The sequence below is a fragment of the Vipera berus genome (assembly GCF_964194415.1).
Source record: "Vipera berus genome assembly, chromosome: 3".
Classification (NCBI taxonomy): Eukaryota; Metazoa; Chordata; class Lepidosauria; order Squamata; family Viperidae; genus Vipera; species Vipera berus.
The window spans coordinates 185,105,785-185,118,553 of record NC_138204.1 but is presented as its reverse complement, the minus strand read 5'-3'; the positions used below and the strand labels follow the sequence as shown (position 1 = coordinate 185,118,553).

General features: G+C 37.0%; 1 protein-coding gene across 4 annotated transcripts; it reads left to right on the top strand.

Moving 5' to 3' along the window:
- The first annotated feature begins 1,062 nt into the window (after positions 1-1,062).
- PEX2 (peroxisomal biogenesis factor 2) lies at positions 1,063-12,413 on the top strand. 4 transcript variants are annotated; one of them, XM_081322513.1, is made up of 3 exons: positions 1,114-1,168; positions 7,482-7,624; positions 10,621-12,413. In XM_081322513.1, exon 3 carries the CDS (start codon positions 10,638-10,640, stop codon positions 11,541-11,543), a length of 906 nt encoding a protein of 301 aa, XP_081178639.1. In that variant the 5' UTR covers positions 1,114-1,168; positions 7,482-7,624; positions 10,621-10,637; the 3' UTR covers positions 11,544-12,413. The 4 variants fall into 4 exon arrangements, with proteins under 4 accessions (XP_081178637.1, XP_081178639.1, XP_081178636.1 ...); XM_081322511.1 differs by lacking the exon at positions 7,482-7,624 and having other exon boundaries at positions 1,063-1,168; XM_081322510.1 differs by lacking the exons at positions 1,114-1,168; positions 7,482-7,624 and adding an exon at positions 6,801-7,082.
- Positions 12,414-12,769: the final 356 nt, after the last annotated feature.

The window sequence follows — 12,769 nt, the reverse complement described above, 5'->3', positions numbered from 1 at the left end:
TCTTTAGGAAACCATGTTTCCTTCCCCCTCCCCACACCATCCCCTGGGCGGAAATGAGAGTTGCAGAGAAAAGAGCCGGTTAAAATCGTTTTATCGCCGTAGCTCCCTCGCATCTCTCCCTCCCCCTCACAAATAAGGGTTCGGCTCATTCAAAGTCAGGTCTTCTTTTAGCTTTTATAAAGAGCTTGGTTATCACCCACAAATTACTCATTTTGGAGAGTGTCCGTCAACGTAACGTAAGGTGGGGCCAGTAATTTACGAGGGTCCTGAAATATGGGAGTCTTGCAGAAGGAACAGAATGCTGCAGTTTTTCCATTATTGCAGGCTGGGTCGTAGAAGACTCAGTGCTGTAGACCGCCAAACAAAGTGACTGCTTAGGTCTTAGGAGGATTTTACAGTTCCATTCTCCCACCCAACAGCTGCTTCGGACTTTCTAAAGGTAGCTGATATGGCCGTCAAGAGCAAAACTCAGCCCTTGTACCAAAAGCTTAATGATCCGCAGTTACTGGCATAATAATTCCAAGCTCCCAGATTATCCAACCAGAAAAAAAACCACTCCAATTGAAGCAGGCCGTGAATTCCTGCTTGCTTCTCTTAAAACAAATTACTGGCGCCAATTCCCTAAAAGGGAATATGAAGCATCTCCCAACAACAGGAATGGAGAAGGTTTATTTATTTATTTATTTATTTGATTACATTTATATACCACCCTTTCCCGAAGGACTCAGGGCGGTTTACAGGGTAATTAAAAAAACCAAGATACAAAAGTTAAAAACAAATTTAAATTTTTTTTTTAAAAAAAAAGGTTTGTTTTTTTCCTATCTCTATGAACAAGATTGAGACTCGACAAACTGACAAAGCGGCCAGGAAGCAACCTCTCTAGGCAATGGGAGCGAGTTTAAATCAGCATTTCCTGTTTCTTCTCCAATTGTCGGCTCCCATTCGAGGCTGCTTGGGCGCGCGTGACTATCGAGGGCCGCGAAGATGACGACAGCGGAAAGAAGAGAGGAAAGACAACTCCGGCCCTTCTAGGCACCTCAGTTAACGAACTCGTTGCTCGGTGTGAAATCCGGGTCATCTCTTCCCCGCCCACGGGAGCCTTGAGCTGCGGAGGCCGAGGCGGCGGTGGCGCTTCCCCAGAAGCCCCTCCCTCAGGAGGAAAGCGGAGGTCAGTCAGCGAGGGATGGCGGGCGAGCCAGCCGGGACTGATGTGGCTAGAGCAGGGGTAGGCAACCTTGGCTCTTTTATGACTCGTGGACTTCAACTCCCAGAATTCCTGAGCCAGCACAGCTGGCTCAGGAATTCTGGGAGCTGAAGTCCACGAGTCATAAAAGAGCCAAGGTTGCCTACCCCTGGGCTAGAGGGAGAGCGGCCAAGGGGTTTCCTTCCACGAGGCAGACCGGCTCTGAAGCGCGAGGGACATTCCCCCCGCCCCGCCCCCCCGGACAAGCAGAAACGCAACAAACGGCTTTTTTTTCTTGTCCTGCGTCGAAGAGCCTATCAGTTGAATTTCTGCCTGTCGTGGAACGTTTTTCTTTCCCCTTTATCCTTGGGACAGCCCTACGAATGTTTGATAGGGGCTTCGTAGCTGGAAGAAAACCCACCCGCCCCCCCCCCGCGTGGGTTGGGAGAGGGACAATAGCAAATATTCTAAGCGAAGAGCAGATTTAGGAAGGAGGGCGTGTTCGCCTCAGTTGGTTAGAAACACAAGAAAGGACCACCTCAGTGGCCATTCTTAAACTTTTGGAAGATTCCATTGACGGGGGGGGGGAGACAAAATCATTTGGCTCATAAACTGATTTAGAAATGTGGCTGATTTTTAACCCGTTGGCTCACTCAATCTCTACACCAGCGTTTTCCAACCTTAGGAACTTGAAGATGCGTGGACTTCAACTCCCAGAATTCCCCAGCCAGCTATGCTGGCTGGGGAATTCTGGGAGTTGAAGTCCACGCATCTTCAAGTTCCTAAGGTTGGAAAACGCTGCTCTACACGATTGTTTCGCTGCGTTTTATTATTTGTGTTATTGCCTTACTGTGAATAAAAATGCTTGAAAACCACGGCGCTTCGTGTTACTGGTTCAAAAAAAAAAACCACAAATAGTAGCTGAAATTGTATCATCTTCCATTTAGACATCAAGCTTATACAGTTCATTCTTCCTTAGCAGGAAACAATTTTATGGTATTCTCACTATGCCTGCGCAGGTAGTCCTTATGACAGCAATTGGGGTCAGCAATTCCATGACCAACAGTGCTGTCATAAAGTGAAACTGACCATGCTTGACTTAGGTCAACTCTCACTATGGTCTTTAAGCAAATCAACCGCATTTGTTAAATGCAACATAAGGTGACTGCAACTTGCTATTTTCTGCCAGCTTCCCCTTTGATTTTGCTTGTTGAAATCCAACTATGAAGTTTGCAAATAGTGATCGTGTGGGTGAGGATGCTGTGAACATCATAAATGTGTGCTGGTTGCTAAACATCTGAATTGCAATCAAGTTTATGTGACAGATGCAAGTTCAAGGACCAATTGTAAATCTTTTTTTAGGCTGTCATAACTTCAAATAGTCACTGAACAAGCAGTGCTTCTCAGTCTTGGCAATTTTAAGATGTGTGGACTTCAGCTCCAAAAACGTTGGGAGGGGAAGGGAGTTGGAAGTCCATACATTTTAAAAATTGCCAGAGTTGAGACACTGCTATACTATTTATTTTCATACTTCTTAACCGCCCATCTCCCACAGATCCTATATAGCAAGCAGATGAAACTGCCGGCCCACGGGCCGGATGCATCACACTAAAACTGCACCCACCCCATTGCTGGCAGTGGGAAAAAAATCACAATACATTGTGCAACATCACATGATGTCGCGAGTTTGATATGCCTGCTATATAGGATTGTGGTATTAAAGATGTTAATTCTCCAGGCAATACAGTATTTATCAAATGTTATTGGTGGCCTTGCTAGGAGCCATTCAGAGTTTCACAGCCCACTTAATCAGCTCTCCAAATTTCTTTGCTCTAGATTTGAATATGGTCATAGGAAACAATCTGTGTGTAAAGACTAATTGTTAGGTCAAGCCAAGCTTGGAGGTATCTCACAAATTGTTCCCAAGTAAGAATGAGCAATGCCTACCCAGCTTACTTTCTTCAAATAGCAACCTACAAGATGAGAGATCGTATAAATGGATTATTGGTCATGGAAGAGAGTCCCAGTTCAGTCACTATTTTTTCCTTAAAGCTAAACCACTGTGAATCTGGAAAAACCTGATTAGGAGAGTAAAATAAAATAGAAAGTAAAATATCAGGGAATACCCTGCCAAGATAGAATCAGCCCAGCTGGTACAAACAGTAGGAGCATCTGTTGAACACCTCTCACTCCCCAAGTTCCTGAGGAGGCATGCACTAGTGATAGATACTTTAATTGTCCTTTATATTACAGTTTTTTACTGTATACAATGATTGTGTGTGCCTAATTGGTTGGGATTACTTAGAACTATGGTAAGTAATTAAAATAAATATTTTAAAAGATTATTTTGACTTAGGATACTATCTTTGCTTCCTGATTTTTAATGTGATACCGCCTATCACCATGGACAGGGTTTGCTGATTACTAAGGCTGTGTGCAACTTGAAAGGGATGCCACAACTTGAAGCAGAGGTTCCCTCCGAAGCACTAGATCAGAAGGGCTGTACTGCTTCAGTCTCACCATTATAAAGAGCTGCTGCTCATACACAAAAGCCCTTCCCACTAGAGTGAAGTTACTGGCTAAATCAAGTTGACCCTCTCAGTGCTTCTAGTTGATACAAGGTGATTTTTATTTTCTGAACCAAAGAACTGTCTCTCTTATCTGTTTGAAGTGAGGCTTTCAGTTGAAGCTGTTACATAATTCTACCAAATTATATATATATATATAAAATATATAAAATATATAAAATATATAAAATTCAAATGGAATTTAACTTAACTGGTATATCCACTACAATTGTTTTGTTAAATTCAGAGACACTCTTTTATATTACTGTATATGTGTGTTTGTACCCATTTCATTCATTGTATGCCAGAAACATTTGAAACTTCTTAAATTGATAACATATGCAAGAAAGGAGATTCTAGTTTTAAAGTATGGCCAATGTACAATGCTCAATCTTGATCCAAAAGAAATTACTATAAGGATATTAATGCTACAAGGAGACACATTTAATTTCCTTTCGAAGTACATAATACTTTCCTTAGAATAAGATTTTAAAATAAAAATGTGAATGAGCTTAAGAGGACATTGTGAGTTGCTTTATGCCATTATCCTTATCAGAAATGTCATAGAAATTATTTTGTGCACTTTCCTGTGTATAAATTAAAAAATTGTTAAAACATTTGGATGTTCCGCTGCTACAATAAGCAGGTTTATGAAATTACTTCCATTTCATTTAGGAATGTATCATTTTCGTGTAGGAATGTATATGTAGGATATAAAAAGGAATGAGGTTTTGATAAGGGATTCATTTTTACAAATTCATGAAAAACAGGGAAGATTCTTATTAAATGTTAAAAGAAATTGTGTGCATTTTATTAGTGGAAGGCTAAAAATGTACCTTTAATGCATGAAATTCTAAACTTTGAATATTTATACAGAAATGTACCAATAAGCGGTGCTGCGAGAGACTAGATGAAATAAGTATCTGAAACTACTATATATGGTCATAAATCATCATGCAGTACTAAATGTCACAGTGACTCATTCAGGAACTTCTTTACACACTACGGTAGAAATATTTCCAAACAATCTATTGTTCTTTAAATCAGAAAATAAAATAAAATAAAAGTGATGGCGGACTTTTTAGAGACCGAGTGGCCAAACTGCAACCCAAAACCCACTTATGTATCATTGGGTGCCGGGTGGGGGTGGACCATTGGTTGGGGGTGGCCAACTGGGTGGGCACACCCCATTGGATGGGCGTGGTTGCAGTGGTAACAGCAGACTGGGTAGAACTAAAAAGTTCGATCAATTAATTCCAACTTTGCGAGATCTTTTTTTTTCCCAAGTTGAAATTGATTGACTGATTGAACCTTTTTTTTCTTTTTGCACACGGTGGTGGAGGCCTAAAGTAAAAAGGTTTTATAAAACACAGCTAAAGGCCGAGGACTGGGGCAACAGCGCGCATGCCAACAGAGAGGGCTCTGCGTACCACCTGTGGCACGCGTGCCATAGGTTCGCCACCATGGTCCTAGACTTTTAAAAATAATTTGCAGTGGAGAGTGCTTTGAATTAAGAGATTTTGTAAGCTGTACTTTTCCAAAGTAAACATTGCTATAATAATTTAAATATACTAATGCCCTATAATAAATTAAAACTTTTCTACAATTTGGAAGTGTAATTCATAATTACTGGTCAGACAACCCCATGGTTTTATCATTGCACAACTCTAATATCAATATCTTGTAAAGCTTGATATGATTTTTTTTACTATACATCTATAAAGATGTTTAAGTTGGTATTTTTGAAGACAAGCCTATAGGCTGTTACAAAGCTGTTCTACAGTGTGTAGAAGTTTTAGGTGCCATACCTGTAATTACTGAGAAAACTAGTTATTTGCTGAAGTACTCTCTTTCAGCCTTAAAAGACAATGGTCAACTATTTCTGAAAAAGTTCCCAAGACTTAATTGAAATTATCCCCACCCCCTAAAAAAGGGGGAATGCACATGAATTCTGATCAGTCATAAACAACTACTGGTTGCAAAGTGCCCAAATCTCAATCATGTGACCATGAAGATTCTTATGATGGTCATAAGTGCAAGGACTGATTTCCAAGTTACTTTTCCATTGAATTGTAACTTCAAACAGTTGCTAAACTAAGCAGCTAAATTCTTATTCCATTTAGTTTTATTTATTTTATTAAATTTACATGCAGTTGTTACATGTTATAAAGCATTTTTTTTTCTTTTAATTATAATAAAAAGACTAAATAGGCCACGTAAAAATAATCATTTAAAAATATTTTCAGAAATTCAAATGCAAATAACTTTCAAGCAACAGAGCAGTTAGCAAATCTACCGTAAGTCTATAGTATACTTTCAAAGTATAGAAAAGCATTTAAAAGCATTAGAAAGCATTTAACTGAAGCATATAGAAATTCAAAATATAATATAAAATTAATCTTTTTGAAGGTTATTTAAGCTGTGACATAATAATGACAAACTAATTTTATAGTGATGAAGAGATAATATGTAATTCTGGTGAGGCTTTTGTTGAAGCAACCTACCTGTCTTTCTTGAATGTATAGAAGTACATAACAAAGGACAGTCTTGTCACACTATATGCAGGCAAAGATTTATTCACTATTCTTCACTAGTCAATTCCCTGCATTCAGTAATTAGCTTAACGGCACAACTCTCAAGAACTCTTATGTAGTTTAGTTAAGCATTAAATATAAACTATTATTGAAAATGGAGGAAACTATATTTATGCAGAATATCAGCAGCTAGGGCACAAGTCTGCAACCCGCGGCTCCGGAGCCTCATGCGGCTCTTTCAGCCGTCTCCTGCGGCTCCCAGTCCTCTGCCATGTGCAGTCCCAAAAAAAAAGTGGGACTAAAAAAGTTCAACCAATCAATTCAAATATGCAGGGTAGGTGCATATCTCGCCTTGGCTCCATTCTTCAAACCCTGTTCTGTGCATGCGCGCATGTACGTGCATGTGCACACATTTTTTGCGGCTCCCAGTTTATCCTTTTGTGAGGGAACCGGTTCCAAGTGGCTCTTTCACTCTTTCAGGTTGCTGACCCCTGAGCTAGGGAAACCAAGAATCCAGCCATGTGAATGTATGCCTGGTGCATGCTTGTGTCTCTCTGTGTGTGTAACACGTATGAGCCTCAGAGTTTAAATCCTAGATTTGTTTCTCCTGCTTTTTCATAGAAATAGACTTTTTGCTGCTCTGCTTCCAGACTGGGAAGTAAACGACACCTACAGTAATGCCTATGTCTGAGCCTTCTAGCTTTCCATCTTGCCAGCTTCAGCTCTCAGAGGTCTTTAAGAAGGTTGTTTATGATGGAATTGACTTGAAAATCCATAGATCTACAACCAACCCATATAGTATGTGATAGACAGACAGATAAGGTGTGTGTGTGTTTGTATAGCTTTGATCATTCTTAACTAGCATCTGAATTTGAAAAGAATACTCTGAATTCCTTGGGAAAATTTCTAAAAAATTGAGACAGAAATATTTAAAAATTAATAGCTCATTCTCTTAAGAAAATATATTTATAAATAACATTTATTACATATATATTCCCTTTGTCCCCATGCATTCATTATGTTAGGGATGAGAAACTCTCACTATGCAGATATTGTTGGATTAAAATGCCCAGCAGTCCCAGCATGAGGGATATTGGAAGTTATAGCACAGTAGCCTCTGGTTCTCCACTCCAGTGTGTGTGCAATTTTATTTAATAGGAATTCTTTTAACTCCTTCTTCCCATTTTATTGACATAGGGATGGGGACTGGTTGGCATCCAAGTGAATGGATCATACAATCTGAGTTTCCCTTTAAAATTCCGTATCTAACGTTTATGCTAATTACACTAGAAAGAGCTTTTAAAAAATCTGCAATTGCTGTCATGCTCTCATAAGCTAAGGTGAGCTGGAAATAGATCATGATCTATGTAAATGAAAATAATATTCCTAACTCTCCCAGGTTTTGGTACCCAGACCCAACAGTGCATTTCTGTAAGACAGTGCTACCAATGAAATGTGACACTGATTGGCAGCTGGAGAAACATTTTATTCTGTGATGAATATTGGCTGCATATTTCAATACTATCTGACTGATACAAGTGATTTTTGGAACTAAAACTCTTGGAAAACATATTTGAATTCACTGGTTTAGACATTAACTTATAAATTGCTCTATGCATCACAAACACAAGTAGAATATTTCAGTATTCAAATTTAGAACACCAAGAAGGACAGCTTGGTATATTATTGTTTAAGTTTTGCATTCTGAACATCTTTAAGGCATGCCTACGTAGGCACTGGACTGTGTGCCTCTTTGGTATGAAAACACTGTTTGTTTTCTGCTAATTATCCTTTAAAAGAGTAGGCGTGAGAAGGCAATGTCATTGGATTGGCATAAATTAGTTTATTACAGCAGGGAGGGGGTGGGAGGAATGACACTGGAGATTGCTTGAACTTATACGTTTCTGCTGCCAAAGTTTACAGTCCTGTAAATTTAAATGTAGAATTTTTGTAGGCAGGATGCATTGACAGATATGGTTAATGGAAATACATCTAGTTCTGGGCCTCAGAACAGGTCAATAATAATGCTTATATTGATAGCAGCAGTGTAGGAGATGTTATTTGGTATTAAAGCTAAAATCCATGTTATCCCCTTAATCATAATTACATTAATATTGACAGGCCCTTGACAATACCCACTTTAGTATTGATAGATTTCTGTCAATAATGCATTTCTAAATAAAATACATTCATTCATAATTTGTATAATACACAGTAAGTAATGTTAACACATATCAGAAAAATATACCTATTTAATTAATGATACTCAACAATTTGTTCTCTTAGAATGTGTTATAGGTCGATAAGAACCTTGGTAAAAATAAAAATCCTAGTAATATTAGTATTTTTAAACAAATTAAGTACAAAGTACCAGGTAATTAATAGATCAGTGAAGATGTCGGGCACAACTTGTGTAAAGTTATGACCTAGGTAGGGCTGCATAGCCTGGAAACTCTCTGGCTACATATTTAATACATTCTGAAAAAGAAAATCACTATATAACCTCATAACTGTATGGCAGGTAATATGACAACATTTCACAGAAAATGCAGATGCAACTTTGAGTGAAAATCCATGTTCATCCTGCATTTGGAGGCATTTAAGATGGTAGCCATCTGTTCAAGACTGGAAGTGAGAAAATCTAGTCAGGTACATTGCTGACCATGTAAACACATCTTAGGGTATGTTAAGCAGGAGGGACCATAGAAGATACAGTACAAGTAGCAGTACTGGTATTCCCTCGTTTAGCAACTACAGTTGGGACCAGCAACTTGGTCGTTAAGCAAAGTGGCCACTAAGTGAAACTGCAATGCTATTTATTATTTCAAAGATTTCCTTTGTTTTACAAATCTATGAAGGTTGTAAATATAAGGATTGATAAAAAACATACATTTTTATCACTCCATAGCTCCAAACAGTTGCTAAACCAGGTATGCCTATATAAAGATAGTATGATAGATACAATATTAGTGAGATCTATGTGGCGACCAAAGCCAAGAAGTAGCTCTAGAATGCCAGGTTTTAACCCTAAATCAAAGCACTTCTTAAGGAATCTGAACTTCAGTATCATGGAAGTCTAAAGCATAATAAACTAGCATTTTAAAAGAGATTTAAACAATCTAAAGTCTTAAATGTAATGAAATTAAAAAATGAGAATCTATAGACCGGTAATATTTTTTCTGCCTTTTTCATTTGGAGTGATTTGCAGGTCAATTAAAACATGGCACTTCCTGTGTTCAGATAGACAGAAGGGCAAAGAGAGAAAATTCGGACAATTACTAGTTCACTAATGTTGCAGTCCTTGCAGTTGACATTTATGGTAGAAATTCTGGGGCAGCCCATGGGGATGGAAAATGAAAAGAAGGGGTGTGATTAGCTGTATACTAACACAATGGTTATTTATTATATTTCTAACTCACTTTTGTATCTTGTTGGTCCTTCAGCCAGCTAACAAAATATTAGAAACCTAGGCTCAAATAAATGGAAAGGCATGAATAAAAATGCTAAGAAGTACCTTCTGGTTTAACTATGTTAATATAATGACAGGTGAACCTAAGTCTAAAAGTATAAAAATTGATAGTGCCAAACCTGGTTGTATATTACTATTCAATCACATGAATTAAAGGTGTACTTGAAGTATAGATTTTAGGACCAAATCTAGCCCCTAAAAGCTTTGAATGACATTTCAGAGATTTTTAAGTTGATACCAAATTGTAATTAATTTACAGAAGGAAGAAATGATTAAATACCTGTCTAGAGGGCAATTATATTAACTATATTTAATTTTATTTAAATTAGATATAAATGGAATGAAATAAAATTTAATTTTTTACCATTTTTGGGAGTATAGCCTTCAGCATATCTCTCAAAGGCCACACTCAGCCTTTGGTCTTAAAAAATGTTATGGACCTCAAATATATGGAATGGAGGAATGGTAATTAAGAACTTGTTATCCCTCAGGGAAGCTTGCTCTGATTACTAAATTTGTTTTAAATCTGAATATTTGCATTATAAAATAGAAGCCAGTGTATGTACTGTGCAGTAATATGTGTTGTCAGGATCCTGATTCGTCTGAAAATCAATATATGTGCAGTTGAACATACATTCTATGTGCTGGTTGACTATTTCAATGTTAATACCTGACATGATGACTGAAGATCCAGATTTAAAATATTTGCTTTCCATTCAGTGAGATTGGGATAGTTACATTTTATAGCCCAAATTGCTCTTGATTGATTTAACTCATGAAACTGTTATCAAAATGAAAAGAATAAATATTATAAAGGACAACAAAATGTAATAGAAAATATGTTGATTAATTTATTTTTTGTTATAGAGGATTCTGTGTTGACCATGGCATCGGACAGCAATATCAACAAAGTGATTCCTGTCCTCAGAATTAGTCAGCTGGATGCACTTGAACTGAACAAAGCCTTGGAACAGCTAGTTTGGTCCCAGTTCACTTGCTGTTTTCATGGATTTAAACCTGGACTCTTGGCTCGCTTTGAACCAGAAATTAAAGCATCTCTGTGGATTTTTTTGTGGAGATTCACCATCTGTTCCAAGAATGCAACAGTGGGGCAGGCTCTACTGAATATTCAATACACAAATGATTTATCCCAGATACAGAAATATCAGACATTGAGCAAACAACAGAAATTATGGTATCTTATTTGTACTGTTGGTGGGAAATGGCTGGAAGAAAGGTGTTATGATTTATTTAGCAAACGTCCATTGGACTCATTCCAAAGGACAAAGTATTTTATTAACTTAATAGTCAGGCTTCTCAGACTCTGTGAGTTGCTAAACTTTCTAATTTTTCTTCAGAAAGGAAAATTTGCTACACTTACTGAACGTATTTTAAGAATCAGATCAGTGTTCTGCCAGCCACAGGGTGTCCGTCCCATTGCGTTTGAATTCATGAACCGAGAACTCTTGTGGCACGGATTTGCTGAATTTCTGGTGTTCCTTTTGCCACTTATTAACATGCAGAAACTCAAAGTCAAGATTTCTTCTTGGTCTTTACCTGTTAGGAAAAACTTCAATAATGAAAATATGTCAGAAATAAGTCATAAGGAATGTTCTGTGTGTGGGGAATGGCCTACTATGCCTCATACTATTGGCTGCTCACATGTTTTTTGTTACTATTGCATCAAAAGTTGCTTCTTATCAGATATATACTTTACCTGTCCTAAATGTGGTACTGAGATGCAAGATATCCAGCCATTAAAATATAAGCTAGAAATGAAAGAGATATAACTGACTTGATAATATTTTCTACAAACTCATAAGAATATAATTTGTAAAACTGACAGAAATAATTTACATATACTGTATATTTTAGTTGGGTCCCTTCCGCCCCATACAATGTTGGTTTTGTTTCTATAATTCTTTACTATATAGACTGTTTTATTTACTATAAACAAGGGCTCTAATACTATCATGTACTTGAAACCTAATAAACTGCTTTGTAAAAGATAAAGTCATATTTGGTTCTTTTAATATAATTTTTGCATTTTTTTCTCAAAATATATGCAAGTTCCAGTATATCTAAAAAGTAACTTTTTTATGCATATCCTATTTTAGATCAGAGAAAAATCTTATGGAGTAATCTAAAGAGTTATGGAAAAATGACAATATTTTCATTTGCAACTTTTTAATTCAGGATTTTTTAAGTAACATGAAAGCAGAAATATTAAATCTGAGATTCCTAGTCATATTAAATTTAACTTAAAATCATAAATCAGTTATTTTCATATAACCTATGTATCATGGAACAAATTGCCTACACCAAATTCTACCTGCCATGTAGATGTCAACTGATCATCCTTTTTCCTTGATAAATTATTTGGATGAATATATATTTCTGTTTTTCCTCTAATCATTCAGAGGAAATATATATTACATTGTATCACGAAATTGACATATCTAAGCCTATTTTTTGGACATTCCGGCTGGTTTTAGACAATATTAACTGTTCTAAGTTTTTAAGCTAAATGTTCTTTTCATGTCCTTTAACTGTAAAATAGTCTGTTATCCAATGTAACTGTCTTTGTATAGCTATTAATTTTTTACACTTCCCTGTTTCTTACTTTGGGGAATTCATCTATAATAAAGGGCAACGGTTCTATCATCCGTGATCTTTTATCTTTTTTATCTAGCACTTTCTTGCATGCTGTTCATAATCCTGTTTGGGGTTTATTTTGATATTTCTGTTGCTTTAGTTTTAGCTTGCCTAGTGTACCCATTATTTAGAAGAGCTTTGAATTTCCTTTGGTTTGCTAGTGGCATCACTTATATTGTCAGCTCTCCTTATCAGTGACCTATTAACTGATCTTTTGTTTAGGGTCCTGGTATTTTGCAGTATTGAGCTAGCAGTCTGTTTGTTTCTTTTTCTATAGACTTTGTAGTTTAGATTTACATTTACAGGATTCTCTCAAAATCTTCTTTAAACAGATTAAGTTACACAAATACCAACAACTGGC